The sequence below is a fragment of the Falco naumanni genome, chromosome 2, assembly GCF_017639655.2.
Source record: "Falco naumanni isolate bFalNau1 chromosome 2, bFalNau1.pat, whole genome shotgun sequence".
Classification (NCBI taxonomy): Eukaryota; Metazoa; Chordata; class Aves; order Falconiformes; family Falconidae; genus Falco; species Falco naumanni.
In genome coordinates, this window is record NC_054055.1 from 76,284,224 (window position 1) to 76,312,016 (window position 27,793).

The 27,793-nt window shown below is 44.6% G+C and overlaps 2 protein-coding genes across 12 annotated transcripts in view; one reads left to right on the plus strand and one right to left on the minus strand.

Annotated features, from left to right (window-relative positions):
- LOC121083990 (trifunctional purine biosynthetic protein adenosine-3) overlaps positions 1–9,445 on the minus strand; it is a 39,174-nt gene extending 29,729 nt beyond the window's left edge. Inside the window, exons 1-2 of one of the 2 annotated variants that reach the window (XM_040584991.1) lie at positions 9,428–9,445; positions 502–650 (exon numbers count right to left, since the gene is read on the minus strand). In XM_040584991.1, the coding sequence (XP_040440925.1) occupies positions 502–646 (145 nt within the window). In that variant the 5' untranslated portion in view covers positions 647–650; positions 9,428–9,445. Of the gene's footprint in view, positions 1–501; positions 651–3,584; positions 3,718–9,427 lie in introns of those variants that run through there. The other variant, XM_040584990.1, reaches the window with a different exon arrangement.
- Positions 9,446–11,857: 2,412 nt separating this feature from the next.
- The window catches only part of SON (SON DNA and RNA binding protein), a 41,417-nt gene continuing 25,481 nt past the window's right edge, over positions 11,858–27,793 (plus strand). For 4 of the 10 annotated variants that reach the window (XR_005826544.1, XM_040584978.1, XM_040584979.1 and 1 more), the window contains exons 1-3: positions 11,859–12,150; positions 13,778–13,944; positions 16,377–27,203. Coding sequence is in view for 8 of the 10 variants with exons in the window: in XM_040584978.1 (XP_040440912.1) it covers positions 12,038–12,150; positions 13,778–13,944; positions 16,377–27,203 (11,107 nt within the window). In the remaining 2 variants the exon portion in view is untranslated. Of the gene's footprint in view, positions 12,151–12,823; positions 13,040–13,777; positions 13,945–16,376; positions 27,204–27,793 lie in introns of those variants that run through there. The other 6 variants (XM_040584975.1, XM_040584976.1, XM_040584981.1 and 3 more) reach the window with 6 other exon arrangements.

Sequence of the window (27,793 nt, forward strand, 5' to 3'; positions counted from 1 at the left end):
CACATTTCAGGTGAGAAAGTATTCCCATCAAAGGCTGCAGGGATCACAGGGCTTCAATGCACTTCTGAAAATACAGTAGTGAATTTAGTACTTTAGGTGCTGGCATTTGCTTCAGGCACTTTTCAGCTGCTCACCAACCAAAGTTGTTGATCTTCAGTGTGTACAAAGAAACCACCACCCCTTCCCTGCTAGGCTGCTGGGAGGCGGGAACTGGAGCAGCTATCCCGAGCTGTATTCCTGGAGGAACATGCAGCAGACAGTTTTAGCTGCATCCTCCAAGCCTAAAGAATTAAGTATCACAACTGAGATCATATAAAATGAATGGCTGTTGCACAAGGCTTTGCTCTTCTTAACTGCATCTGTATAATCTATTTCACATGTCCAAACCCTTAAAAAATAGTAATAATAATCCTTCCACATTAACAGTTGTGATTTCAGATTGATGACTAGAGAACTTACTGGTTAAAAAATTTTAAAACGGTATGTTTTTTTTGGTTTTACCTGAATTTGAAATTTTTCCATTGTCAGCTGTTCCTGCATTTCCTGGAGCAACAAAAACATGTTTCACATGTGGGGACTGGGCCAACTTCCAGGCCAGCGCATGCTCTCTCCCTCCACTGCCAATCACAAGCACTCGGTCAGCCATTAGTCTGCATAAAACCAGAACACAAGCGGAACAGCCAGAATTAGCTGCGTGAGGTTAGGAAAGCAAGAGCTTCACAGACCTTGGTTTTAAGTGCTGGGTGCAACACAACTCACAACAGAGGTGAAAGTCACTTAGTTTCAGGCAACAGTATTTCTATAAGGGTTTTGTTGATCAAAAAACAAAAGAGAGAGATATGTACATGAAAATGGGTATCTGACTTAATCAGATATAAACTAAATGTCAAAGACTGAAACGCTCCAGAACACAGAATTAACCCACAGGGCAATCTGTCCTGGTTTTCCTTTAGTCAGATTGGCAATTGCTCTAAGTCATTCAGAAGGCTGTGATATAGGAAAACCCCTTACGAGTGACCAGGCTGTGATTTGTGGCCTACAGAAATTCCTGGAGAATCCAAGTCTGCAAAGGGCAAAGCCTTTCTGATGAACTAACTATATGAACACAGTATTACTGTGGTAAACGCTGAATGGGGCCACTCAAGAGTTTTTAGAGGCAATATCTGAAAGAGCTCTAAATACTTTATGAGAAGGAAAGGCTACGAGCAACGGGAGAGGGAAATCAACTTCCAGCTCTAGCTTTCCTTAGGAGAGAATAACCACGAGGCAAACAACAGGGAAGACCAGGTGTCACTAATAAAGGAGCTCACTCTGGGAAGGTACTGCTGGACATCCACTCCTCCCTCCCGTTCTACTGAGTTTTACAAAAACACATTAACACTCCTTTGGCCTGCAGAAAGTAGGTGTATGAACAAAGGCCACAATTTCATTACAATTTTAAACTGTCCAAAACCTTTCCAGCAGTTTGGAAACAAAATGGTCACAAAAATGAAATGAACTCTGTTTTGCCCTCCCTATGTCGTTATCTCTGTGTGTACACATAACTTACACATATTGGACTGACATCAAGATTACATTTTTTCCTTTGAGCAGCTTTGAAAGTTAGCCTTTGCTTTTTAAGATATATTCACTTCTATGCATATTCTCTACATATTTGCTGATGTATGTCACCTCAGAATTGCTATCCCAACAATGATACCACACAGCTAACACTTTCACTTACACTGAAAAAAACTACTGGAATTCAGAAAACAGTAAATAAAGAAATAAAGTAGGTACATAATTTATAAAATAAGTACATACGTCTTTATTTGTGGAGTTCATTGAAAAGCAAAGGCTAGCTTCCTAAGCTATTCAAAGAATAAGCTGTTAGAGTCACATTAGTCCAGCCATATATAAATTACATATACAAATGACGCCACTGCACTGGTTAAAGTAAGAGTTTTATTCACAGAAGTCAAATGGTCCCTGAAGAACCTGTTCAACAAAGCAGAAAGCAAGCAGCTACAATTTGACAGGTGGTCCTAAGCCCAAGTGCGACATGCACTACTTGCAAAAAATCATCTAAAAACTTTAAATCTTAGCATATGCAAAATAACAATCGAAACCTATAAAAATGGCTTAAACTGTTATGTAATCAGAATAAACAAGAACAGGTTTGTGCTGAAAAGGGCACAATTTGTTCAAAGGCCTTTGCACAGCCAGTGAAGAGGAATGATGTGTCCATCTGCTATACAAATCACCTCCCATTCATCAGGAGGAGGAACGCAGTCCAGATAAGAGTTTTAGTCAAACGGAACAACCAGTGTCCCTGTTGTAATCCCAGCACACGTAACACACAACCCTTGGTCGCTCCCTGTGCTTCTTCCATTAAGCACCTGGTCCTTGACCTGTGCTTGCCCATGTGTACAGTGCCTCCCAAGGCCAGCTCAGAGAAAAACCCCTGACACAAAATGCAGCTTGAATACACACAGGTGACAGCTCCATTTCCAAAAGCAGCAAAAAGTCAGATCTCCTCTGCAGTCCTCTCCTTTGTGGGAGGACAGAGAGACAACTAGCACAAAACACATCTTAAATAAAAGGAAAAAAAAAAACCTCAACAGATTTCTAAGGGAAAAGCAAAAAGACATGATAGAAGGCAAATTTTCAGCCAACTGATATGTCAGGGGCACGTGCCTCTCCCTCACATCAGCCGCTACAGCCTGACTTTAAAGCTGTTCAGATAGCTGTGACCCTGGAGAAACCTGCCTTCCTGAGGACCTGGACTACGCAGGAAAAAGCTTCTGCTCTGAAGGCACTATGCAATGCATATAGTGACCCTAATTTTTAAATCCAAGCCCTCTGTAATAAACTTCAGACAGAAAGAGCTCACGTGTTTTAGAAGGTATTCCTATGCCATTTGCTAATGTATTTTAATCCATTAAGGAAGGAAGGATTTGTTCAGAGCGATACTTTTAGGCAAAACATCCAGTCAGAATAAAGACAAAATACACATGAATAGAAGGATAAAATACAGAAAATTAGCACAGAGTTGTTAACTATGAACTAAACACACTGGAGTTAAAATTTGATTGTAGTTTCAGGCTGGGGGAGACCAGCAGCTTTTTTAGTCAAAGTGTTAGACAAAATGTACATGTTGCAGAGATGTTTTAATTACAAAACTCCAGGATTACTTACAAACCAAAAAACTACGTTGGGGTAAAAATTATGAGTTATGATATACATATTTGGGACACCAATTTATGCTAAACGTCTTTTATATTACAATTCAAGCAAAAAGAAAAGATAACAATAAAGGACTGGCTACAACAAAGGGATGAATTAGATGAAGACAGTAACCAAGGACAAAAGAATGCAATATAAAAGAATACACATTTATGATGTATCAGGCAGCTATCTCCTACACTAAAGTTAAACCAAAGGAGCATGTTTCACAGCGCTATCCAGAGACAGTCATCATTAAATAGTAATTTTTAAGACAGATTTTGTCAATAAGAGCTTGAACTATACACATTGCGTATTTTTCTTACAGGTACCTCAGAACTGAGTGTAGAGATTTAAACACAAAGAAAGAACAAACTTACTCTCTCCTATGTGCTGGAAAGTAGTATTCAAGAGTTCAGATGCGCAAAGAGAATGGAGATAAGCAGCCTCTGGTTAAAATGTAGTACCGTGTTCCATCATTACCGCCCCATTGACGACACCCTGCCGCTAGCCAATGAACAGGAAAGTCCTGCTATTCCAGCTGGGAAGAGGGGACAGAAAGTTACAAACAAATGGTTTAGGAGTGAGGAGCAAAAACTTTGCGGAGCAGAAGCAACACATCCTGTTGTTTCTAAACGTGCAAAATAAATTCTGTACCAATCCAGATATTTTTTGCAGCTAAAAACCATCTACTAAGAAGATTGTAAACATTCTTTTTTTATCTAAAAAAGAGGCCATGCGTTTTTGCTGTGCATAAAAATGAGGCTATGCATGGTCCTTTGCATATCAACAGTATGAAAGAACAAGGTGCATGGTGCATATTCATGCTCCATTAAGCCTACTGCTTAAAAATAGTAGGACAGGCTTGAAGATCCAGTGACACCTTGCCAGCTAAATTAATTCACCATGCTGGCAATTTAGTCAAAGAATCACTTCCTTTTTTTGCCTGAAGTAACATATTCTAATAGTACTGTCAGCTGGAAAAAAAAAAAAAAAGAATAATATATAGCATAGTTTTATATGGAACAAGTAAATAGAACAAGCTGTGTATCATACGTTCAAATAAAATGTAACCATTTATAACAACATGTGAGTAAAAACCAAGTTTCAATCATTTGTTTTGAAACTCAGTGTTACTTGTGCATCCCGCAAATGGTATCCTAGCAACTTTTATTGAGAGATGTAGCTTGAGAACTTCTGGTGGCAGTCCCAGTTTAGGAGGCTCAAATCTAGCAGTGGCAGCATTTCTTTTTCACACTAACATAGAAAGATGTTGTGTAGGCCCTCTGCTGCCCAGCAAGATCTTGCATTAAAAATAAAAATTCCGAGAAGTGACTTTTCTTTTTATTTTGTCACTAATCCAGGAGTCAAAAAATTGTTCTCAAAAGACCTAAAGCCATTCACAAGGTAGATGATTTCTTCTGTGAGGATTATCACGCACTCAGGTTTTTTGGAAGCAATAGGTGAAATCCTTAAAGATTCCAAAACATGGTACGAAATTACCTTCAGCAACCTTTGTCTGCTATTGTAAACAAGGAAGATATGTTTGCTTAAAAGATGTTTTAAAGGAAAGACAAGTGGCATTTCAGGCAAGGGTCTATTACTAGGTCCTTATATGAAGTAGGAACAGGAAAGCAGAAACAAGCTAATCACTTTGTGTATCCAAGAAGAGGACAAAAATGGAGTGAAGACAAGTCAATTCCCAGAGCCTATCCCTGAAGTTGCCAGTAGTAAGTCACCAGCCTTACTGGAAGAGCATCAGCCTAGAGACCTTTATCCTCCACAAAAGGTATGGCTCACCAAGAAGCTGGGCAACTCTTCCACTAGGTCAGGGCCTGTGGAGCAGAGAAAATAAAATAAGGAAGGCAAACCCAACAGTATCTGATAGCTTTCCCCATCCTGACTCCTCCACAAGGCACTATGCGATTTTAAGTACAGGTAGAAGTGAGATGAGGTGACAAACTAACAGGGAAGGGACAGGAGTCACTGACTTTTTCTTGAACTGATCCTGTACACAGCCTTGGGAGTTAAACTCAGCTCCTTGGTTGCATTTACAAAGATAACTCTATAAGAAAATGTAAACTTAAGCGATTTTTTCCCAAGTTTCAGTTTCACGTCATAAGCGTGTGGTGCAAGTTATTGAAATATTTTATCTCAGCTAAGTGGAATCTCATACTAAATTATTGCCTTATTACATCACCCCCTAACTAAAGCAGTAAAAAAAGGCACAATTAAAATAAGATCTATGCAATATAGTACAGACAGTAAAGGGTATGACTAGTGGCAGCTCACTGCTTCAGATAGTGTCTTTTTTATTTTTTTTAAATTAAGCTCCAGTGCTGTTGGTTTTCTCTGTGCTCCTTGATTGAAAGACCTGGGTGGAGTGTGTTTTGCTTAGGTGACACAACTATGCCAAATATTGACAACATGTGTGAAAAAGGTGCCACAAAACAAAGTAGTATAAGAAGAGACTTTGTAGTGTCTTACTTTCAAAAAAATATGAGCTGAGGGTGTGTAGAAGAATGAAGCTGGGTTAATTAGCATTGATAATATACAGCTGTGGGCTGGCTTCAGGGGCGGTGGGTTGGCTGGTGTAGAACAGGTGCAGCCGTGGCTGTTCTGTTAAGAGGTTGGGCAACAAATGAAGAGGAAGCAGCTGAGGAAGAGAGGGGAGGAAGAAGCAGAGAGAATGCATGTCCAGGATGAGGAGAGACTAGGAGAGGCAGCAGAGGGACTGGCATGAAGAGTATGTTGGTATGAGATGGTAAAAGACCTTGTTGCACCTGGTTAGTTTGGAGAGTGCTGCAACAAGGGTGGAGGGACAATGGGACATATAGATATATTTAAAATGTTGTACTGTCTAGCATCCAAAGCGCTGCAGCCCTTCACTAAAATCTATTTGCTGATCAAACAGGTTTACACTTTGCAGCAAAAATTTACCCATGTTGGATCCATTTATATACCTTGACTGTCATTGAAAGGGGATGTCATGAACTCAGATACACTTTCCCCTTCCTTGTACTAGCTCTGGTGCTGACTTGAGCATAGTCAATTAATTGAGACTTCATAGAACTAACCTAAGTGGGGAAAAAAAAAAAACCCAAACCAGATTTCTTTAAGCTCAACTAGCTTGAAGTGCAATCAGCCAAGGTCTAGAGACACTAAAAATGAATGGATGAGACAACAGAGCTGAGCAGAAGAATTTGAGGGCAAGACCTGCCTTTCAGGCAGCAACAATCTACTGTATCGCTGCAACATGTAACATCTAATATTTGCTGCAGCCTATTTGAAAGCTGAAATACCTTAGCTTCCTAACACTGGGATTTAGGAAACCTGATGCAGACATGTAAGTTTCTTTATACAAAAGATATGGTCCTTGCTCAGAGCACCTTAACTCCTACTTTTCCTAGAGCTTAGTCTACAAAACGGCCCAGCAGTGGCAGCACTTACCCCAAACACAGAGAACCCAAGCCCAGAGTCACTGAGAAGGTTCAGACCCACACACACACCCATCCCTGGAAAAGAACTCTTATCACTTGGCTTTTGTACCAAAGGAGAAGGTTCACTCTTCTTCTTGAAGTTAGGCAGGAGATGAAAAAGAAAAGAAGACTCACAGTGGACAGAAAAAAAACACAAAACTGGGGAGGCTGTGCAATTCTGCCACCACCCCATCGAGTGTAGTATTAGTTTCTAGCCCTAGCAGTCAGGACCATTTATGTGGTTTTTTCATAGACCTGTAACGGGTTACAAAATTTGAAAGAACGGACTGGAGAAGAAGTCAAAACCTAGAACTTCCTCCTCCCAAATTCAACAGCTAGGCTGCTGCTGTACTCCCTCCCAGGAACTAGCCATCCTTTCCTTGGCTGCTGAACTCACCAGCAGCCAGGTCCCATGGTCCCAAACCCTCTCAGGCTGAATCCAGCTCTTTTGCTTTCTGAATTAACACTCTAATCATCAGGCCGAGTAACTTCTTGAGTCTGCTGCACATTATGAGTACGCACAGATCTCAGTACACGTGAAGTGAGCTCCAGGCTGGCCTTCTCGGTGAACCTCTGCCAACTGCTGGACACCATCCAAGCTTGGAGATGAACTGGGGGGCTGAAATGTGCAAACTGCAGGTTCATTGACTGGTGTTTCACAACTGGCTTGTGCTGCCCTTTGCTGGTGCAGCTTCCCATTGGTTCCACCAACTTCTCCACCTCCAGTCTCTCCTTCCCTCTCCCTCCCATGTGTGCCAAGGGTGTGCAGTCACTTGAATCAGCAAGACAATAAATGCTGGAAAGCCAACACTACAACAGCAACCAAGTCAGTAAAGTAAATGATATCTATATGCACATATAAAGGAAGTAGTTTTCTGTCAGCTTAGTGAGCTAAACTAACTTCCTGAGGGATGAAGTAATCACCACAGAGAGTATGAGGGAAGCAGCAGCAGCAGGCAGCCAGAGAAGGTGAAAAGAGCTTGGTTATGCCACAGCAAACTGCTTGCCAGACCAGCTGTCCTGTGCAATGCCACCCTCAGATCATTTTGATTGATCCAGAGACTGTAATGCAATCAGTGGCAAATGCTGCTTCACAATTTACCTTCTCACCCAACTACTCATTCCTACCTTTTGCCTCAGCCTGTTTACAGTCACAGAGCAGGCTGGATCAGAGAATCAAATAAGGGCTGGGGACAGTAAGAGTTCCATGCCTTGTCATGTCTTTTTCCTATGTGGATCGGTTTCCAGAGGGAATTCAACGTGCCAATTGCGCAGGCAGCTTGGCTGGTGCAACTTAAGGTACAAACAAACAGCCATGGCACCCAAAGTGGCAAAACGGCTAAAATATGATGACAGAACTGCAAGTTTAAGCTAGGGCTGTGTCAGGCTCATCCTGAAAGAAAACATGGCCTTAGATAACTTTTAATTTCTACAAGGTTTCAATATCATGAAGAATTAATTAAGGAGTTCAGAGGCCTCCAGAATCAGGTGGCAATTACAGTTTTTAGTTATAGCTTTGGGTTTAAACAAGCTTCTTCTGCTCATGTGTTTTATTTAGGACTAATTCCTCTCTCACCTGGCCATATAGTGTGGTATATCAGATCACTTTATAAAACAAAATAAACAAAGAAAAGTCATTATTATCTGTGTTTCACCCCTGCAGAAAGCGGAGCATCACACTGAAGGCCTGAATCACAGATGAGAATAGAACACATGTCTTTCATGGGTTAAACTGAGGCTCTGCAAGACACGCACCTTGCCTTCTGGTGCAATCTTCCACACAGCCAGGTTGTGCATTTCCTGGGCAAAACATTACCTGAAGTTTCATTGCTAAAAATAAACAGGATCATAAAAGTTTTACAGCCACCCTCAAAGTACTAAATTTTGACACGTCAGGTTCTACCTAGGAAGCTGGAAGTGCTCAGTGTCTTTAACCATCGATGGATGCCTCAGCAGAAGCTACTACCAGAATAGGGGTGTGTGTGTGTGTGTGTGATTAGGGAGGACAGGGAATGATAACACCCTCTCTGTGTCACTATTGCAGTTTTACACACACGGTGAAGTAAGTGTTAACTCTGCTCGTTAATTTCAAGGGGGTAGATTAAAAAAAAAAATAAAAGAGGGGGCCGATGTTAACGTTGGTAAACCCCCAACTCTGCAAACAGCAGACAAAGAATCAAAGTGAGTCAAAGTCCAAAACATGAGAGGTTATAAGTTTAATGTTTACTTTAAAGCAAATATTTCACCACTTTTTCAAAGCCAAACAGAGCTGAGGGGAAAAAAAAAACAAACTCGTAAGAATAAAAGCCATGTGCATTTAAAAATCTTTTAAAATGCAGTACATTTAAAAACGCTACACATCAAGCTCCCCAGAAGCAAATCTGAGCAGGAGTCCCACAGTTAAAAAAAAAAAAAAAAAGTATTCATATGAATAAGCCCGTTAGCAACCCGTCTCCACACGCCCCTTCATCGGCTCAGAACGGGCCGCGGGCCACACCGGCGCCTCCCGGACCTCCAGGCAAGGCCCCGCTGCCCGCAGCCGCCCGGGCGCAGGGGAAGGCCGCGGGCCGCACCGCCCCGCCCCGCCATTTTACCGCGCGGGCAGCGGGGAGCATGTGGCCCCGCCGCCGCCTCGCCCCTCCCGCGCCGCCGCCGAGAAGCCCGGCCGCGGGAGGTTGGCTACGGGCACCGGCACAGAGCGGCCCGTGGGGCACGCCATTCTCCACAGCGAAAGAAAAACTTACTTTCCTTCAGGGGGATTTTAAGGAGCGGGAAAGCATCCTCCGCCGTGCCGCGCCGAAAACTACAGTACCCAGCGGGCGCCGCGACATGGCGGCGGGTCAGCCCGGGGGCGGGGGCCGGGAAGCAGGGCGGGAAGGAGGGAAGGAAGGAAGGAAGGGAGGGAAGAAGGCAGGCAGGCAGGAAGGAAGGAAGGGTAATCGATGTCTCATCTCGGAGACTCACTAATTGGCTTTTGCACGTAATTCCTCAAGTCTCGAAATATCTTCCGCTGGGGGTGGCTGCTGTCTGGGGAGCGTGCTGAGCCGGGCCGCGAAGGTGCTAGAACCAGCTGAAAAACCTTATCTATATGTAGGTTATTGTTTTTACTTTTATCTAGGAAGTAGAGTATCACCCCAGAGAGTGAAGGTGATGGTTGATGAAGTTGGCTGGGCAGGACTGCACAAAGATTGGTTCTGTTTCTGTGCCCTCTCAGGGGGAAATGCTTTTATGGATCTTTAAGTACTGGGTAGAAGCAACTCCTTAGTTTCTACCACATCGCACTTTCTACTTTATGAAACCAAAGAGTACTGGGCAACGTGTAGTTCAATTTGGCATTACAGTTGTGCAACAATACTGTTAATAAAACCAGATTTGATCCATGGTTTTGTTATACACACACCACCCCCACCACCCCCAAGAGCTATAATGTGAAAACCTCACTGTTCTTCATAAATTGGCTTATGAAATACAGGTTTAATAATATTATTTCCATATTTAAGCACACCATTGACTCTTGCTTTAAGAGGGAACAGTCGTGAATATTTATGATTGCAGCAGAACTGCTATTACTAAAGTCCCATAATACTATGTTTACAAATTGAACACTAAATGTATTGGCAACAATCACTGGTCTTGGCAAGGTCAAAGTAAAAGACGTCGTTGAATTAATCTGAAAACTACGTAACACCTACCCGAATAAAATAGTTTGACTAAAGGGGTTTTTATACAGCAAGCAGAGATGGGAAGGGAGAGCAAGAATAGTTATTCTCCTGTCACAGTGGGGCTGTGGATCCTCATTTGTATGAGTGGTGACTTTTGTAGTTACTGCTTTGTGTTCCTTTTTTAAAGACCGGGAGGGAAATATGCAGCACATGCCTCTGGCTTTTTTTGTAGCTTTCCTCACGGATTTCCTTGCATAGATGGAGGCCTACACTGGCAGGGATATCTGTGTAGTTAAGTTACTTTGAATGAATTAACTGCAGTTGAAAAGGGTCTCTTTCCTAAGGGCAGTTTCGTGATGTGGGTTCCCTGTGGCCTGCATCAAACCTGTGTTCCTAACTGGAACACCTTTTCTGTCTGAAGCCCCTAACACAGGCCAAGTTACACGAGTCAAACCTGCTGTTCTTTTGGTTACAGCTGGTTTTTTTGGTTGTTTGTTTGTTTTTTTGGGTTTTTTTTTTGAATGGGTGAGTTACCATTATACCATGCTGAAAGCCTTTGCAGCTTTGTTGTTACATCCAGGCCCCTACTAGCAAACTTATGCCTATGTAGATTATCACTACTTGTTTCTGGGTAAAAGCATGCCTGGTCTAGACAAGGCTGTTTGCATCAGGGGAACCTCAATATGTCTGAAATTGTTGAAGTGAAACATTTTCATTCTTTTGCTCACTGAACACCAGAAATTACATACAGTATTCTACTAGTAAGATCTAAAATATATCAGTGTTGGCATGGCATGAAAGGTACAGGTTATTTGTGAAATTGCCTCTTAAATATAACCACTTTCTATTTTAAATGTAATGAATTCACTATGGTACAAAAGTAAGCAAATTGATCCAAGTATCAGATCCATTATTTTTGCAAAGTTAATATTTAAGGCAGACTGCCTCCCAGCAATACGCAGTAAAGACCCATGCTGCTTTTGAAGGGTCTTGAAATTGGTTATTAAACCACACTGAATTTGAGGCTGATGTTGCAGGTTATACCTAGTTTCTGAGGTATTTAAAATTTATTACATGTCAACTCCCCCCCAAGTTACTACTTCATGACACCAGAAGAAACTGGGGGTGGGGGTGGGCAAAGAGTCTTCCAGCTGTAGGATTACCCAGTTTTACAGGACTGAAGGTGAAAAGTCGCATTTGGACATGTATACACCCCCTGAGAATCGGTTTTGGGGCAGCATGAAGGGGATCCCCAGGGTGCCTGCAGCCAGGACAAACTGATTTTAGCGCGTCCCAGCTAAAACACCCCAGAGAAGGCACGGCTTTGCAAGTGGGCTGAGGCCGGGGCCGGCTTTCACTCAGGTGTCATTTATTTATTCACGGCAGCGGCGGCGTTTTCCTCCTCTTCCTTTGTTCCTTTAACTTTCCCCCATCTCGCGGGGCGCCCGCCTGCGCCGCCCGGCCCCGCAGACAGCCCCCGGAGCACATGTGCGTGTCACAGCCGGGCTGCCTGCTCGCACGGCGGAGGGGGAGGGCGCCTTTCGCATGGAGCCGCTCGGCAGCTGAGGGCAGCGCAGCGCCGGGCCTGTGATGCAGCACTCGTGTGCGGGCAGGCCCCCCTGCTAGGCGCTGCCTGCGCTCGGCACACGGGGCGGCGGAGACGCGGGGCTTGGCCCCGCTCCATGGAGACCAATGGCATCGCTCCCACCCACCCCCAGCGGCCCCGAGCCCGCCGCCACGCACAGCCGCACGCTTCAGCCCACCATGGCCCCGCCGCCGCCGCCGCCGCTCCCGCCCGCTGCGAGGTGAGTGCTGGCCGCCGAGCTTCTCCGCGGAGGCCCGGGCGGCTCCGGGCCCTGCTGGCCGCCGGAGACGGCCGCGGTCGCGGCGAGGGAAGCGGGGGGGAAGGGTGCGTGTGTGTGCGTGTGGGGGGCACGGGACGGGCGCAGGGCCGCAGGGCCCGGCGGCCACCGGCCACCATGGTGCCCTCCACCGACTCCCCCTTCCTGGCCTGGCCTCCCCTCCCCGCGCTCCCGGGGGCTCAGGCGCAGCCCTTCGGTGTACGGGGCGCGAGAGGGGCCGATAATGGCGGGGGGGTTGGGGGTGGGGGCAAAACTGCCGTTAACGTTTGTAACGGGGGGGAGGGGGCGGCGGGGGGTGGGGGGCAGGGCAGCCAGCCGGGGCTTTGCCGGTCGGAGGGGGTGGGGGTGGGGAGGCGCGCGGCCGCCTGCTTGTGGGCGCGCGGCCGGTGGGGTGGGGGTGAGTGTAACAACATGGCGGCGCGGCGCGCTCCTGCGGGGGGAGGGGGGACGGCGAACCTCTCCGAGACACGAGACGTGCCCCCGCCCCCCCCGCCGGAAGCAGCCGAGGCTGGCGCTCCGTAGCTCTTGCTGGGCGCTAGAGCGGCCGTCCGGAGGCCCGGGTTGCCCCCTCCCCCCTCCGCTACGTCACCCGGTAGAGGGCGGCCAATCGCGAGAGGGTTTATAGCGCGGACGTCAGCAGCGGCCCTCGGCCTCTAGTCGCGGCGGTGCCTTGTGGGATATTGGAGGCCTCGCGTCTCGGCAGGAAGGAAAGCGGAGCGCGGGGGGGGGAGCAGTGCGGCAGGGCTGTCATGGCGACTAATATCGAGCAGATCTTTCGGTCCTTTGCGGTTAGCAGATACCGGGAGATCCAGGAAGAGCAGCAGCACGGCGGGTAACGAGCCTACCCGGGGAGCCGACGCAGTGGCGGCGCGGCCTAGCGCGGGGGGAGAGGAGGGGTGTACTGGAGGAGGGAGGGGAAGTGCGCGGGCCCCGCCTCAGGACGGAGGGAGACGGGCCGGGGCCTAGGGCTCTTGCGGATCGTTTCGGCGTCAACATGGCGGGGCCCGGGGGCTCGCGCCCTGGCGAGCGCCTTGAGGGAAAATACGGCAGGGGGGGTGGGTGGGGGTGGAGTGCGGGGGAGGGGAGGGCGACGGACGCACGCGTCGTCTCCTGGCGAACGAGCACCCATTTTCACTCATGGGTTTTCTGTGTTGGTATCTTGTACTGGGGCAAGAGGAGAACGGGTGAGCGTCTCGGCGATTTGTCTTTTTGATCTTGCCACTTTTAAGCTGGCCTAGTTTTTCGCAGCCTTATCTCAGAAAGCAGACAAAACTTATTGGAGAAGAGTGAGTGATGGGTGCTTATTTTGTGAGGGGAGCCTATAAAAGTTCTTGCATAAAGCATGGGGACTGGCACATTCAAGAACCTGTTTTCCTCCTTTGTGCCTCATAGTTCTGTTGTGAATAAGTGAAAGTTAATCAAAAGATAGATGTTTCACTGAAAGCATGGCTTGTTCAGGAGGCTAAAATAATGTTTTGAAGGGTTGAGTATAATAAATGCTTATGAATTTAAAAAAAGGTCAAAAAAGGCTCAAAATTGCTTGTATTATGTTGATATTTTTTTTGGTTAGTGGAAAGGTAGAAGGCCAGCCCAATGGTGACACAGTCCCAGCTGAGCAAGCCAACCCTTCAGATGACACTGTTGCTGGTGCTGGGAGTCGTCAGAATGATCAGATAGTGCAGAAAATAGAGGAAGTGCTCTCTGGAGCCCTTGATACAGAGCTGCAGTGCAAATCAGGTAAATGAAAATACATTTGGCAAATATGTTCTTGTTTAAGAAGGTTGTCATAGTGCTTAAAACTGAATCAGTTTTACAGAGATGGGAAAGTACTTCTCAGTACTGCTCCTCTCACCAAGCTTCATCTGACAAGTTGTATGTTTATTGTAATGTTTAAGGGTTTTTTTTGTCTATTGTGATTTACAACCATAGATGGACAGAGAAATACATAATGTAAAAATTTAAGCTAGTTATTGTATGAAAGCATTACTTTAGTGTGCAAAATAGTTAATTTTTCTTTCCATTACAATAATGCTAAAACATATAAATAATAGCTATCTATATATAAAATCGTGCTTTATTTTGTATATACTTATTTCAGGGTCTCGGTGAGCAGTTCTTACAGCTGTTACTGATGGATAGAAGCATTATTTTTTGTGTTGTCTTGGATTGGTTTGCAAGATGGTTTCCAAAAGTCACTTACTAGAATTCAGAACTGTATGATTTACTGCTCTGTCAGAGTAAGATATATTGTTGTTTTAAAATGAATAATGCACTTATCTTTAAAATGTAGATACTCAAATTGCAGTCTTCCAAAGGTTAAGAAATTTTTATGTAGCCATCTCATAACTTCAATAAATTACTGGATTAATTATGCCAAAAGTTGCATATGAGTATGACTTCTCATGGAACTAGTCTTTTCTGTAAAAATTCTGAAGTGGGACATTTAGTGAGATGAAGGCATAATTCCTGTATTTTTCTAATTTTTTGGAGTTGAAACATCTGTGTGCTTGGTAAGTATAGTTCCAGAGTGATTTATTTTTGTTTGTTTTATTTTTTTCTTCAAGAAGCAGTGTAGGAAACTATTTCAGAGATTGTTTGCAAGGTTCTGGAATTGCTTTTTCTTTTTTATGCACAGCAGCTTCTTTACCTTGAGCATTTTCAACAGTCTTTAATTTATCTGCAGCACTTTGGGCTGGAATCTGGGGGGTGGGGGTGTTGGGTGGGTGTTTTGGTTGGGTTTTGGGGTTTTTTTTAGTTGTGTTTTTCTGGTGTGGAAGAATGAGGCAAGCTAACGTAATAAATAAGTAAGACCTATTAACCTGGAAGTTAATAAACTTAACCTATGATAAATGTTCTCACTGTTTATATCTGGAAAGGAGTTAGTGTAGCTGTTGATCAACAGATATTATCTGAAAATGCTGTCATTTGACTCTGCTTCATTGTACTTTTTAATTGCATTCACAACAGTGTTGGTGGAAACACTTTTTTCTTTGTTTATTCAGTAAAAATGTGTGTGTTTAAACCCCCCTTAAGGTACTTGTTTATGAACTTCTAAGTCACGTTCATTTAGTAGTATTGCAATTAACTAACATTTTTTTGATCGTTTTGCATTGTTCACTTGAAAGAGTATGCTTTGTAATTGTGGCCAGATTATAATTGGAGAATCCTTATTGCTGCACTGGCCAGTATAAATATGGTCGTTGGAGGTAACATGCAAGTGGATTTGAATACATAGCTCGTCTTTGACAGAATTTAGAACAAGTTGCCTTATAGAAGTGCCTTTCTCATGAAAAGATAGCAGTAGTTCTAGAGAAGGGTAAGAACCTAATACAGGTTAAATTCAAGGGTAAATGAGGTATAGAATTAAAAGAAGGTGATCACTGCAGTCCCCTTGAGAACCTTCACTCGCCTTAAGAACCTCAGTGTTCCTCTTTTCTTGACCCCTCAGTGATTGCTTGTCCTTGCAGTCACCTGAATTTATTAGTTACTTTCCTGTTTGAAGCAAAAGCTCTATTAGGTACTTTTTTGTGGCAGCTGCAGTCCAGTCTGAGCAGCTGGTTGCCTGTAGTGCCTCAAAGCTTGTTTGGGATTGGGAAAGTAGATGCTGTTTCCCTAAATTTGTTTGAAGAACTTGGTAAGGAACTTAATCACTAAATATGCTTAGATAATGTCAACACAGTAGTAGTATTGGGCTCACTCACAAGTTAAAGCATAGCAGGGGATAATGGGTTAGCCACTTTTTTATACAGTAAGCATACCACTGCTTAGGTAATTAGTCTGGAAAATGGGAGTTCTTGTTTCACTTCCATATGCAGCTTGGTGTGGTTTAAGAGCGCATTTCCAGCCTCTTGGAAGAGTGCACTGCCCAATTGAATGTAGGTAGAAGTATATCCAACTACTTCTTGGAAAGAGTCTTGTTCCCACTGGAGCTGACCAAGATGATTTGGTTAACTTTTTGAAAGCAGAATTAGAGTTTTTTTTACTTAGTGACCCCTGAGGGGGAGAGTAAGAGGACTCAGAAGGGAGTGTGTGCTATTTGTGTATGGTAGTGAAGAAAGCATGGGTTTCAAGTTTAAATTTTTTGTCCCTGTGTATTTGGTAACTAGCCTAAAAGAATTTGTAAAATGTAGTCTTAATAACGTTTACAAGGAAAATATCATTTTTTCTAGATGTAGACAAAAATACTGTGAAAAATAGTACTCAGTCTACAAAAAGAAGCTCTACTGGTGAAGATGAAATTCCAAGGAAAAAATCAAAGAAGAACAAGAAACACAAAAGTAAGAAGAAGAAGAAAAAGAAGAAGAAAAGGAAGAAAGAGAAGAAGCATAAAAAGCAGCCAAAGGAGTCAAAGTTGAGTACGCGTCATGGAGAACATGCAGACTTGCAGCCTGCTTCCCACTTGATGCCAGAGAAACCGAGCTCCACGTTGAGTGTACAGCATGGAGGGTTTGGAGATGTGAATCTGGCTGTCCACGTGCAGCCAGAACTGTGCTTAAAAGCAAGTGAGGAGCTTGATAGACAAGCTTTAGGACTTGTTTCTCATTCAAGAACTGATTCTCAGCAATCTACAGAAAATCTTGGAAGTGAGAAGGGGACTTTGTGTGCAACAAATCCTCCATTTAATTTAGAAAGCAGTCAATCTGATATCCAAGAAAATGCTAGTATAACTCAAATTTGCACTAGAGAAGAACAAATTAAACAGTCTCATGAAAATATTTATCCTACAGCTGTTGATGTGAGTGAAAAGGGTGTTCTTGTTGATACTGGAAATGATACTTTTTCTAGCATCCCATCTGGAGTTGCCAATAGATCTGAAATTCAGAAAGATTCAGCAGCAACTCTAGCTTCAGAAGTAATACAAGCACTGAAAGATTCAGAAGTTACTTTGAAATCTAAAGACATTGGGGAATTAAAAGCTTTGGATACAGCTCTTGGGTCTGAGACCAGGGAGGTGTTGAAGTATCATGAAGCATCTCTACAATCTGTGGCACAGGAGGGAGCAAAAGAGGTAGAAGCAGCTTCAGAATCTGTGTCTTTGGCAAGGGATGTGACAGCAATTCCTAAAACTGCTAATCAGGCAGATATGAATACTGTGAAGGTAGCTCACATGCCTATAGCCATGGAAGAAGTGAAAATTCCAGAAGCAATGGAAAAATCTCTGCATGTGGGAAATGTGGAAAGATCTTTGGAATTAGGGGATGTGAGCAGACCTTTGGAGCCAGCCCTGAAGCCCTCAGTTATATCTGGTAATTCGAGAGTGATGCAGTGCAGCCCCATGGAGGGTTCAAGTGTCTTGAAGGCAGATGTATCTTTGCAGCATTCTTTAAAAATACCTGCAGCAAGTGCTGTGACCCAGGTGGAAATAAGAAGTGCTGAAGTACCCCTGGGATCAGGAGCTGTTACAAAAGTGAAGGATATTGAACCAGCTAGAAGCTCTGCACATATGGAAAACGTGAAAGCTTTGGAGGAAGCTCTGCAACCAACTGCTGTAGGAAAGCCCAAAGCTTTGGAAACAATCATAGAACCTGTGGGTGTTACAGCAAAAGATGTCAAAGCAGCTCAAGGAGGTCTGCAGGCTGAAGTAGTCAAAGGTGTAGAAGGTACCACTGATCCTGCAACAGTGCCGAGTGCACCAGCAATGTTCCTACAACATAAAGTCTTGATAGAAACAAGGAGTGTGGATAGAACCCAGGAACCTGCACGTCTGGCAGAATTGACAGGTGTTAATGTAGTTGCAGATGCGAAAGGTTTAAAAGCTACTTCAGAACCTGTAGCAGTTGTGCAGACCTTTGTTCCCCAAACAACTCCAGAAATCCAGATGGTAGAGGGTTTTAAAGGTCTACAAGCAACCATGGAAGTTGCAGCACTATCAGGAGTAAAAGATCAAGAAACAAATCAAGCTACTCTGCAACTGGAGAGTACTAATGCATCAAAAATTTCAGAACCTACTCTCAAGCCTGTAGCTGTAACAGAGGCAAAAGATTCAGAAGGTACTTCATTACTTAGACAACCAGAGGAGATAAGAGAATCAAAGTCTGAGACTCAACCAAATGTGAGAGGTTTGGAAGCAACTTCCCTTTCTTTGCAGAAAGATGATGTGAAAAGTCCAGGAGGGGTCCTAAGACCAATGGTCGTGGTGGAAGCAAAAACTTTGAAAACAGCCTCACTGTCTTGGCAAATGGAAGGTGTGAAAGCTTCAGAAGGAGCTGCGCATTGTGGGACTGTGGCCAGAGCAGCACTAGATTCAACAGTGGTGTCTAAAGGTTCAGAAATAAATCTAGAAGCAGGTTCGGATACCGGTCTCCTAGCAATGAAAGTCGGATCTGTGAGACCAGTGAAAAGTTTGGAAACAACTACAGGACCTGTGGCAGATATAGAAAGGAAAGATTCAGAAGCAGACCGTGACAGGGCTGGGACAGAGATGGAGACATCTGCATCACAGCTCTACACCAAAGTTGTGAGAGACTTAGGAGATCCAGCATCTGTAGGTAGGGCAAATGTACAAGCTTTGGAAACAGTCTTGCAGCCTGGAACCTTTGCAGTGGCAAAGGGATTAGGAGAAAATGTGTGTTTTGAAGCCAAAATGTGTAGCAGAGTCTTGGAAGCGAGTCCAGGACTTCTTGCCTCAGAAGAAAGGTCAGAAAGAACTCCTGAATCTGTGGTTGCATGTGCAAGCATGGAACCAGTTACAGAGTCTGAGGCATTAGCAGGGAGGATGCATTTGAAAACCACAGCACAGAGAGAACCAAAACATGCAGAAACAGTTGCAGAACCTCTTGGTGCAAACAAAACAAAGAGTTCCATCATCTCGCAGTCCCAGGTCATGACGCATACAAGAACCTTACAGACTGAGGGTGTAGGGGAGATAAAAGATACTGAAGTAGCTACCAGTTCTGCCAGTGTAGAAGCGAGAGGCTTAGACAACTTGTCAGAAGTTGAGGCAGTTGCAGAGATAAAAGATGTGGAAGCGAGATCAGAAACTTCACACTTAACACAGATGAAAAATTTGGAAATGGTTGTGGGATCTGAAACAAGGACGCTAACGCAAGGCTTGGGAAGGATGTTGGCATCTGACGTGGTTAGAGAAGTGGGACATTCTGAAGTTGCTGCAGAAGATCCAAACAAATCGAAGGCAAGGAGCAAAGAAGCAATACTAGAACCTGTGCAAACTTCAGAAACAAGTTCAAAATCTGACCAGGAACAAATAGTAGGTCATTCAGAAGCAGTATTAGAGCCTTTGTCCAGAGCGGAAGAAAAAACTATGGCATCAGAGATAGTGACAGAAGTGAGAAATCTGATTTCAACAGATCCGAGAACTCAGGGACCTACTGTAGAATATATAATTGCAACAAGGAGGACAAGCACAAAAAGAAATGAGCCCTCGCTTATCAACGTAAAAGATTTGGAGGATGCTTCAGAAATGGAGAAAGCAATGGAAGCAAAATATTTGGAGCCAGCATCAGAAGTTAGAGAAGCGAGGTTGTTGGAACATATGAAAGAGCCTGCAACAGCAGAAGTGAGAGATTCTGAAACAGTTGAAGAGCCTGAGGTACGCATGGATATCCAAGGTTTGGAAACTTCCCAGAAGACTGAAAGTGTAGGGATAATGAATGTTCTAGAAGATGCTTCAGAAGCTGTTCCAGAACCTTTGCACACTGAAAGGGAAGAACATCTGCAGGCAGTTCTAGAAGCAAAAACTGCTGCAGAATGGAAGAGTACAGAAGGGGCTCCAGAGATCTTGAGTGCTGCTGAAATGAAATTCTCTGAAGCAATTCCAAAACCAGGGGATGTGAAAGATTTGGAAACAACACAGCAACATGAAGTTGCAGCAGAAGTACAATATGCAGAAGGGGTGCAGGGTCAACAAATTGAGGATGTGAGAGTTCCAGGTCAAGCTCAGGAATGGGAGATGCTGCTTGAGAAGAAAGATACAGAGCAAACTCAAGCCAAAGCAATAGCAGAAACAGTTTTCAGTTCTTCACATACAGCAGATGAAAAAGATTCAGCAGGGGCTTCTGAGTGTGAAATAATCGGAGACACAAACCAGTTGGAAGCAGCTCCGGCTGATGTGGCAGAAACAAAAGATTTGAAAATAGCTCCTCTTCCTGAGACTGTTGTAGAGCTGAAAGATGCAGAAGCAGCTGTGGGGTTGGAGGCAGAGGCAAAAGATTTGGAAGCAGCTCCAGTACCCGAGACTGTTACAGAAGGAGTTCCGGTACTTGTGGCAGAGGCAGGCCAGTCAGGAGTCATTCCACAGGCTGAGGCTGTCAAAGAAGCAACTCCAGAACAGGAGTCAGAGAAAAGAGATTCAGAAACATCTGATGTGCAGCCTGATGTGGCAGCACGAATGAGGGAGACTCTGATGAGACTTGAGAAAGTTATTGAGAAAAGTAGCCATAGAAGCAGTGATAAAAAACATGATGCAAAGAAACAAAAAAGGAGTCGCTCCAAGTCTCAGTCCAGGTCTAGGAAGCGGAAGAAAAAATCCAGGTCACGTTCTACTTCCAGGCGTTTGACATCTAAAAGAGCACGTTCTAGGAGCAGAAACTATTCAGTTTCCAGAAAAAAGCATTCCAAATCTAGGTCCCGATCTGTGGAGAAGAGAGAGAGAAGAGTGTCTTCCCGGAGGTCCAGGCGCAGACGTTCCAGGTCATCTGACCGTTACAGGTCTAAATCCAGATCAGCAGAAAAAAGGGGGAGCAGATTGTCCTCTGGGAGGTCCAGACGTAGACGTTCCAGGTCATCTGACCACTACAGGTCTAAATCCAGATCAGTGGAAAAGCGACTGTCTTCCCGAAGGTCCAGACGTAGACGTTCCAGGTCTTCTGATCGCTACAGGTCTAAGTCCAGGTCAGTGGAAAAGCGACTTTCCTCTCGAAGGTCTGGGCGCAGACGTTCCAGGTCTTCTGACCGCTACAGATCTAAGTCCAGGTCAGTGGAAAAGCGACTGTCTTCCCGAAGGTCTGGGCGCAGACGTTCCAGGTCTTCTGACCGCTACAGATCTAAGTCCAGGTCAGTGGAAAAGCGACTGTCTTCCCGAAGGTCTGGGCGCAGACGTTCCAGGTCTTCTGACCGCTACAGATCTAAGTCCAGGTCAGTGGAAAAGCGACTGTCCTCCCGAAGGTCTGGGCGCAGACGTTCCAGGTCTTCTGACCGCTACAGATCCAAGTCCAGGTCAGTGGAAAAGAGGGGGAGCAGGTTGTCTTCCTGGAGATCCCGCCGCAGACGTTCCAGGTCCTCTGACCGTTCTAAATCTAGATCCAGGTCTTCAGAAAAGAGAGGAGGCAAAGAATACTCATGGAGGTTCAGACATAGAGGGTCTGGTTCCTCTGATCGTTCAAAATCTAGGTCAAGATCTGTTGAGAAGAGAGGTCGGAAGGCATCTCTACGGAGGTCTAAACGTCAGCGCTCAAAGTCTTCTGACCGTTACAAGTCTAGGTCCAGATCAGTAGAAAAAAGAGATCGAAAGCAGTCATCACGGAAGTCTAAACGTCAGCGCTCAAAGTCCTCTGACCGTTACAAGTCTAGATCCAAATCAGTGGAAAAAAAGAAGGAGTCCTCACGAAAATCTAAGCGTCGCCGCTCAAAATCTTCTGACCGTTACAAGTCACGGTCTAGGTCTGTTGAAAAAAAACGCAAGGAGTCTTCAAAAAAATCCAAACGGAAACGTTCCAAGTCCTCTGATAGTATTAAGTCAAGATCCAAATCCACAGAAAAAAGAGAGAGTAAGTTATCCTCAGTAAAGGGCAGTAGCAAGCATATGGAGTCTTCTGAACTTCAGGAGTCAACCATATGTCTTGAAAAAGAAGTTCCTGAACCTTCTTTGGCCAGTGAAGGAAGCTCTTCAAAATCCTCTAATGGTCCCATGTCTATAGCTTTGTCTGCTGAAGGAATAAATGGTCCAGAGCTGCCTCCAGCATCTGAAAGTGGGTTTTCCAAAACTTCTGACAGTCTTGCGGAAAGCTCCTCATCTACTGAAAAAACAACAGGTCTGCAGTCTTCTGTGATGTCTGAATTTGATAACTCCAAAACTGCAGGTGACCAGGAACTGAGATCCACATCTGTGGGAAAAGCACAGGTTTCAGAGCTTTCTGTGACATCTGAAAACGGATCAGCTGAAAAAGCAGTGGCTCTGGAGTCTTCAACGCTACCTGAAGTTACATACTCCACATCTGAGTCAAGATGCTCATCTGTTGAAAAAAGGGGAGATCCAGAAACTTCTTTGGTAACAGAATTTCAGCTCTCTGCATCCCATGAAGAGTCGAGATCTACTTCCCTCAAAGAAATAGAGGGTCCAGAGCCTCTTCTGACACTTGAAAGTGGATGCTCTGCATCTTCTGATGATTACAAGACAACCTCCTCATCCCCTGGAAAAATGGAGGTTCAGGGGTCTTCTCTGATGTCTGAAAATACACCCTCTGACTTGGCAGATGGTCATGAGGTGAGACATATCCCAGTTGAAAAAACAGAGCTTCAGAATTTTTTGCACGTACCTGGAAGTGAATCTTCCAATTTAGCTGACAGCCCTGAGTCAAGGTCACTATCTTTTGAAACACCAGAGGCTCAAAAATCTTTTCTAGCACCTGAAGTTACATGCTCTATGTTCCCTGATGTCTGTGAGTCAGCCGCCTCGGCTGTTGAAAAGGGCCAGATGCAGGAGCCTTGTCTGGCTTCTGACAGCGGATGCTTCAAGTCTCCTGATGGACATGAATCAGGATCCAGCTTTGCTGCACAAGTAGAAGAGCTTCCATTGATGTCTGAAGGTGGGTCCTTTAAATCAGCTGATGGAAATGAACAAAGATCTTTATCTGTTGAAAAAGTCAAGGCCCTGGATGTTTCCCTGACATCTGAATACGGTCCTGTTACAATCTCGGGTGGTGTCATTTCAGCAGCATGTTTTGAAAAAAGGCAGGAAGTTGTACTGACAACTGTAGGACAAAGCTTTAAGTCTTCTGAAGTTCATGAGTCCAGAACACCTGTTGACAAAGACTTGGATGGTCCAGCACTTTCACAAGTACTTGAAATTGACTGCTCTGAATCTTCTGAAATGCATGAATCAAGATACCTGCCTGCTGCAAAAATGGAGGGTACAGGATCTTTTTTGATATCTAAAAGTGGAATTCCTGTGTGCCATGATGGCCATAAATCAAAACACAATTACTTTGAGAAAACAGAAGGTGCAGAACTGTTGCTGGCGCCTGAACTTAGGCATTCTGTCTTCCCTGAAGGCTATGAATTGGCATCCACTGCAGTTGAAAAAATGGAGATCCAGAAGCTGCCTCTCCCACTGGAAAGTGGGTTCTCCAACTCTGCTGATGTTTGTGAATCAGTAAGCGCATCTGAAAAACCTAAGGCCCCAGTGACTTCTCTGACATCTGAAGGTGGGCTTTTCCTGTTGCCTGATAGTCATGAATTGAGAGGTGTCCCTGCTGAAAAAGCAGAGGTGGAAAAATCATCTGAACTGAAATGCATTGCATCCCCTGATGGCCACAAGTTGAGATCTGCCTATGATGAAGAAATACAGGTGCAGGAGCCACCTCTGATACTGGAAAGCAGAGGTTCTGTTTCCTCTGATGGTCATGAGTTGACACCCACCCCTTTTGAAAAAGCTGAGGTAGAGGAGCCTTGTCAAATATCTGAAAATGAATACATAATAGGGCTTGATGGCCCAGAATTGACTTCAACCCCTGCTGAAAAAACAGAGATGAGACATCTTTATCGGATATCTGAAGAAAGATGTTCGGTGTCCGTTGAGAGCCAGGAGTTGCAGTCACCCTCTGTTGATAAGGTAGAAGTGCAAGAGCCTGATCTGGCATCTGAAAATGAATATGCTGTACCTTGGGAGGGCCAGCATTTGACATCTAGCTCTCCTGAAAAGGCAGACATGCAGGAGGCTTGTGTAGTACCTGACAATGAATATGCTGTGTCTTCTGAAGATCATGATTTGCCATCTTCCCTTGCTGAAAGAACAGAGGTACAGGAGTGTTCTCTGCTATCTGAAAATGAATATGCTGTATCTCCTGAGGCCCAGGAGGTGATAGCCAGCCCTGCTGAAAAGGAAGTGCAGGAACCTCCTCTGATGTCTGACAGTGAATATGTCGTCTTTGATGAAGGCCAAGGATTACAGTCTACTCTTGCTGAAAAATCAGTGGTGCAGGAGCCTTTACTAATATCAGACAGCCAACATGATGTGTCCCCTGAACGGCAGGTGTTGCTTTCTGTTCTAACTGAAAAAGCAGAGGTGCAGGAGTGTTCTCTGTTGTCTGAAAATGAGTATGATGTGTCCCCAGAAGGCCGTGATTTGAGATCCAGTCCTGTTGAAAAAGAAGAAATAGAGGAACCTTCTGAAACATCTGAAAGTGAAAGTTCAGTGTCCACTGATAGCCAGGAGTTGCAGTCTGCTGTTACTGGAAAAACAGAGGTGCAGGAGTTGTCTTTGATGTCTGAAGGTGAATGTGCCATGTCCCCTGAAGGTCAGGAGCTGCAGTCTAGCCCTGCTGAAAAAGTAGAAGCTAAGGAACCTTCTCTGACATCTGAAAATGAACATGCCCTGTCCCCTGAAGAGTATGAATCAAGATTGACTCATGCTGAGAAAACAGAGGATATGGATTCTTCTTTGACATCTGAAAATGACCATGTTTTGTCTTTTGAGAGCCAGGAGGTAAGATTCACCTCTGTACAAAACACAGATGGACGAGAGCTTTCTCCAGCACCTGAAAATGAACTTGCAGCATCCCCTGATGGCCAGGATTTGAGATTCCCCACTGATGGAAGAGTAGGTAGTGTTGAACCGTTGGTGCTAAATGATGGAGCTTCCATGTCCCCTGATGACAGTGACTTGAAATCCATCCCTGTTGAAAAAATGGATGATGCAATGCCTTCTTTAATGCCTGAAAGTAGGTGTTCTATGTCCCCTGATGGCTACAGTGTGAAATCTGGCCCTGGTGAAGAAACAGGGGATCTCGAGCCCTCTTTGATACCTGAACGTAGACATTCCACATCCTCGTATCAGGAAGGTCATGAGCCAAATTCTCCCATGGAGGAAGAGGGTCTAGAGTGCTGTTTGACTTCTGAACATAGAAGATCTGTGTCCCCTGAGGGCCATGACCAGAAATCTACAGTAGATGAAGAGATCGATGATCTGGAACCCTCTTTGACATCGGAACATAGGCGCTCCACATCCCCTGATGAACATGAGTCAAGATCATCTAGCATTGGTGAAGAAGCAGAGTATCTGGAGCAGCCTTTGAGATCAGAACGTAGATGTTCTGTGTCTTCTGATGAACATGAGTCAAGATCTACTACTGGTGAAGAGGTAGAGGATGCAGAACCGTCCTTGACAGCTGAACGAAGAGACTCCACATCTTCTGATGAGCATGAGTCGAGGTCTACCGCTGGTGAAGATATAGAAGATGGGGAGCCCTCTTTGACAGCTGAACGCAGACACTCCACGTCGTCTGATGACCGTGAGTCAAGGTCTACAACCGGTGAAGAAATAGATGATTTGGAACCCTCTTTGACAGCTGAACATAGACGCTCTGTGTCTCCTGATGGTTGTGAGTCAAGGTCAACCACTGGTGAAGAAGCAGAGGACCAAGAGCCCTCCTTGACAGCTGAACGTAGACACTCCACATCCTCTGATGACCGTGAGTCAAGGTCTACTACTGGTGAAGACGTGGAGGATATGGAACCCTCCTTGACAGCTGAACGAAGAGATTCCACATCATCAGATGAGCATGAGTCAAGGTCTACCACCGGTGAAGAAGTAGAGGATATGGAACCCTCTTTGACAGCTGAACACAGACGTTCCACATCCCCTGATGGGCGTGAATCGAGGTCTACAACTGGTGAAGAAGTAGATGATGTGGAGCCCTCCTTGACAGCTGAACGAAGAGACTCCACATCATCAGATGAGCATGAGTCAAGGTCTACCACTGGTGAAGAGGGTGAGGATATGGAGCCCTCTTTGGCAGATGAAGATAAACAGGATTCCATGCCTCTTGAGAGGCTGGAGGAACAGGACTCTTCCTTTATACCTGAAAGTAGGCATTCTGAGTCTTCTGAAGGTGAAAAATCTAGGTCCAGATCTGTTGATAAAATATCTGACAAAGAGTCTTCACGAAGATCTATAAGTAGACACTCAAAATCTCCTACTCGCCAAAAGAGCCGATCCACATCTGTTGAAAAAACGGCAGACAAAGAATCTTCACGGAGGTCTAGACGTAGACGGTCCAGATCTACAGCTCACCAGAAGAGTAGATCAACATCTGTTGAAAAAACAGCAGACAAAGAATCTTCACGGAGGTCTAGGCGTAGACGCTCCAGGTCCACTGTTCGCCAAAGGAGTCGATCGACGTCTGTTGAAAAAGCAGCAGACAAAGAGTCTTCGCGGAGGTCTAGACGAAGACGCTCCAGGTCCGCTGCTCGCCAAAGGAGTCGATCCAAATCTGTTGATAAAACAGCAGACAAAGAATCTTCACGGAGATCTAGAAGCAGACGCTCCAGGTCTTCTCAGCGTAGGTCCCAGAGATATGATACAGAGTCTCGCTCTAGACGGAATCGCTCCAGATCAGTAACACGGAGAAGAGCATCAAGATCAAAATCTAATCGTCGCTCTCGATCTAGTTCGTTGTCGCGTTCAAGGCACAGAAGGAGAAGTAGGTCAAGGTCAGCATCAAGAAGGCGGCGTTCTTTATCGAGAGATAGGCGTAAGAGATCTCAGAGAAACAGATCAAGATCTACTGACAGAAGAAGAAAAAGATCAGATTCAAGAGATCGTAGAATATCACTCAGGTTACGGAGCAGGAGTCGAACACCTATTCGTCAAAGGCGATCAAGGTCAAGGGGAAGAAGACGGAGCTCTAGTAGGTCACCAATTCGACTACGGCGATCAAGATCTTCAGGGAGAAGAAGATACAGCAGATCACCTGATCGTCGTAGGTCAAGGTCATCAGAACGATTTTCAAGCAGGTCGCCTAAACGTCTTACAGACTTGGGTAAGTGATATTTTTATTTTCAGTAGTTCCATGGTTAGGTGATACTGTGTTTGTTTATATAGTCTTATTTTAACATATCTCAATAGTATTCATAAGGAATTTCTTAGAAGTTGTGTGCGTTACTTTTAGTAGAAGTATTGACTTCCACTAGGAGCTTTTATGTTGGAGCTAAATCAGTGCTTATCATTTAGGTGGTGTATTTAGAGGAGATCGTATCTCGGTTATGGAGCTTTTATACAAAAGTAGTATGGTACAGTCTTGATGAACCCTGTCCATTGTAATAGTTGGTAAAGACCAAATACTCTGTAAGAAACTTAAGAATTTCTAGTTTTCCTGAGAATGAGGGCATGAAAGAACATTTGAAAGTAAGTGCCAGCTGGAGTTCTTAGCTCTGTTGTCGGCTGTAATGCTTTTTATTCATTATTCTGTCTTGCCTGTTCCCCGCAGTAAGAACTTAATGAGAACGAGACTGGTTCATGAAATACTCCTGGACCTAGCTGCTAGGAAAATAAAAAGATCCTAGTGAACTGCATCTTGCCTCTGTGAGTGGAGAAAGAGAGGCCTGGTAGTTTTTTTAGTTAGTAAGTTAA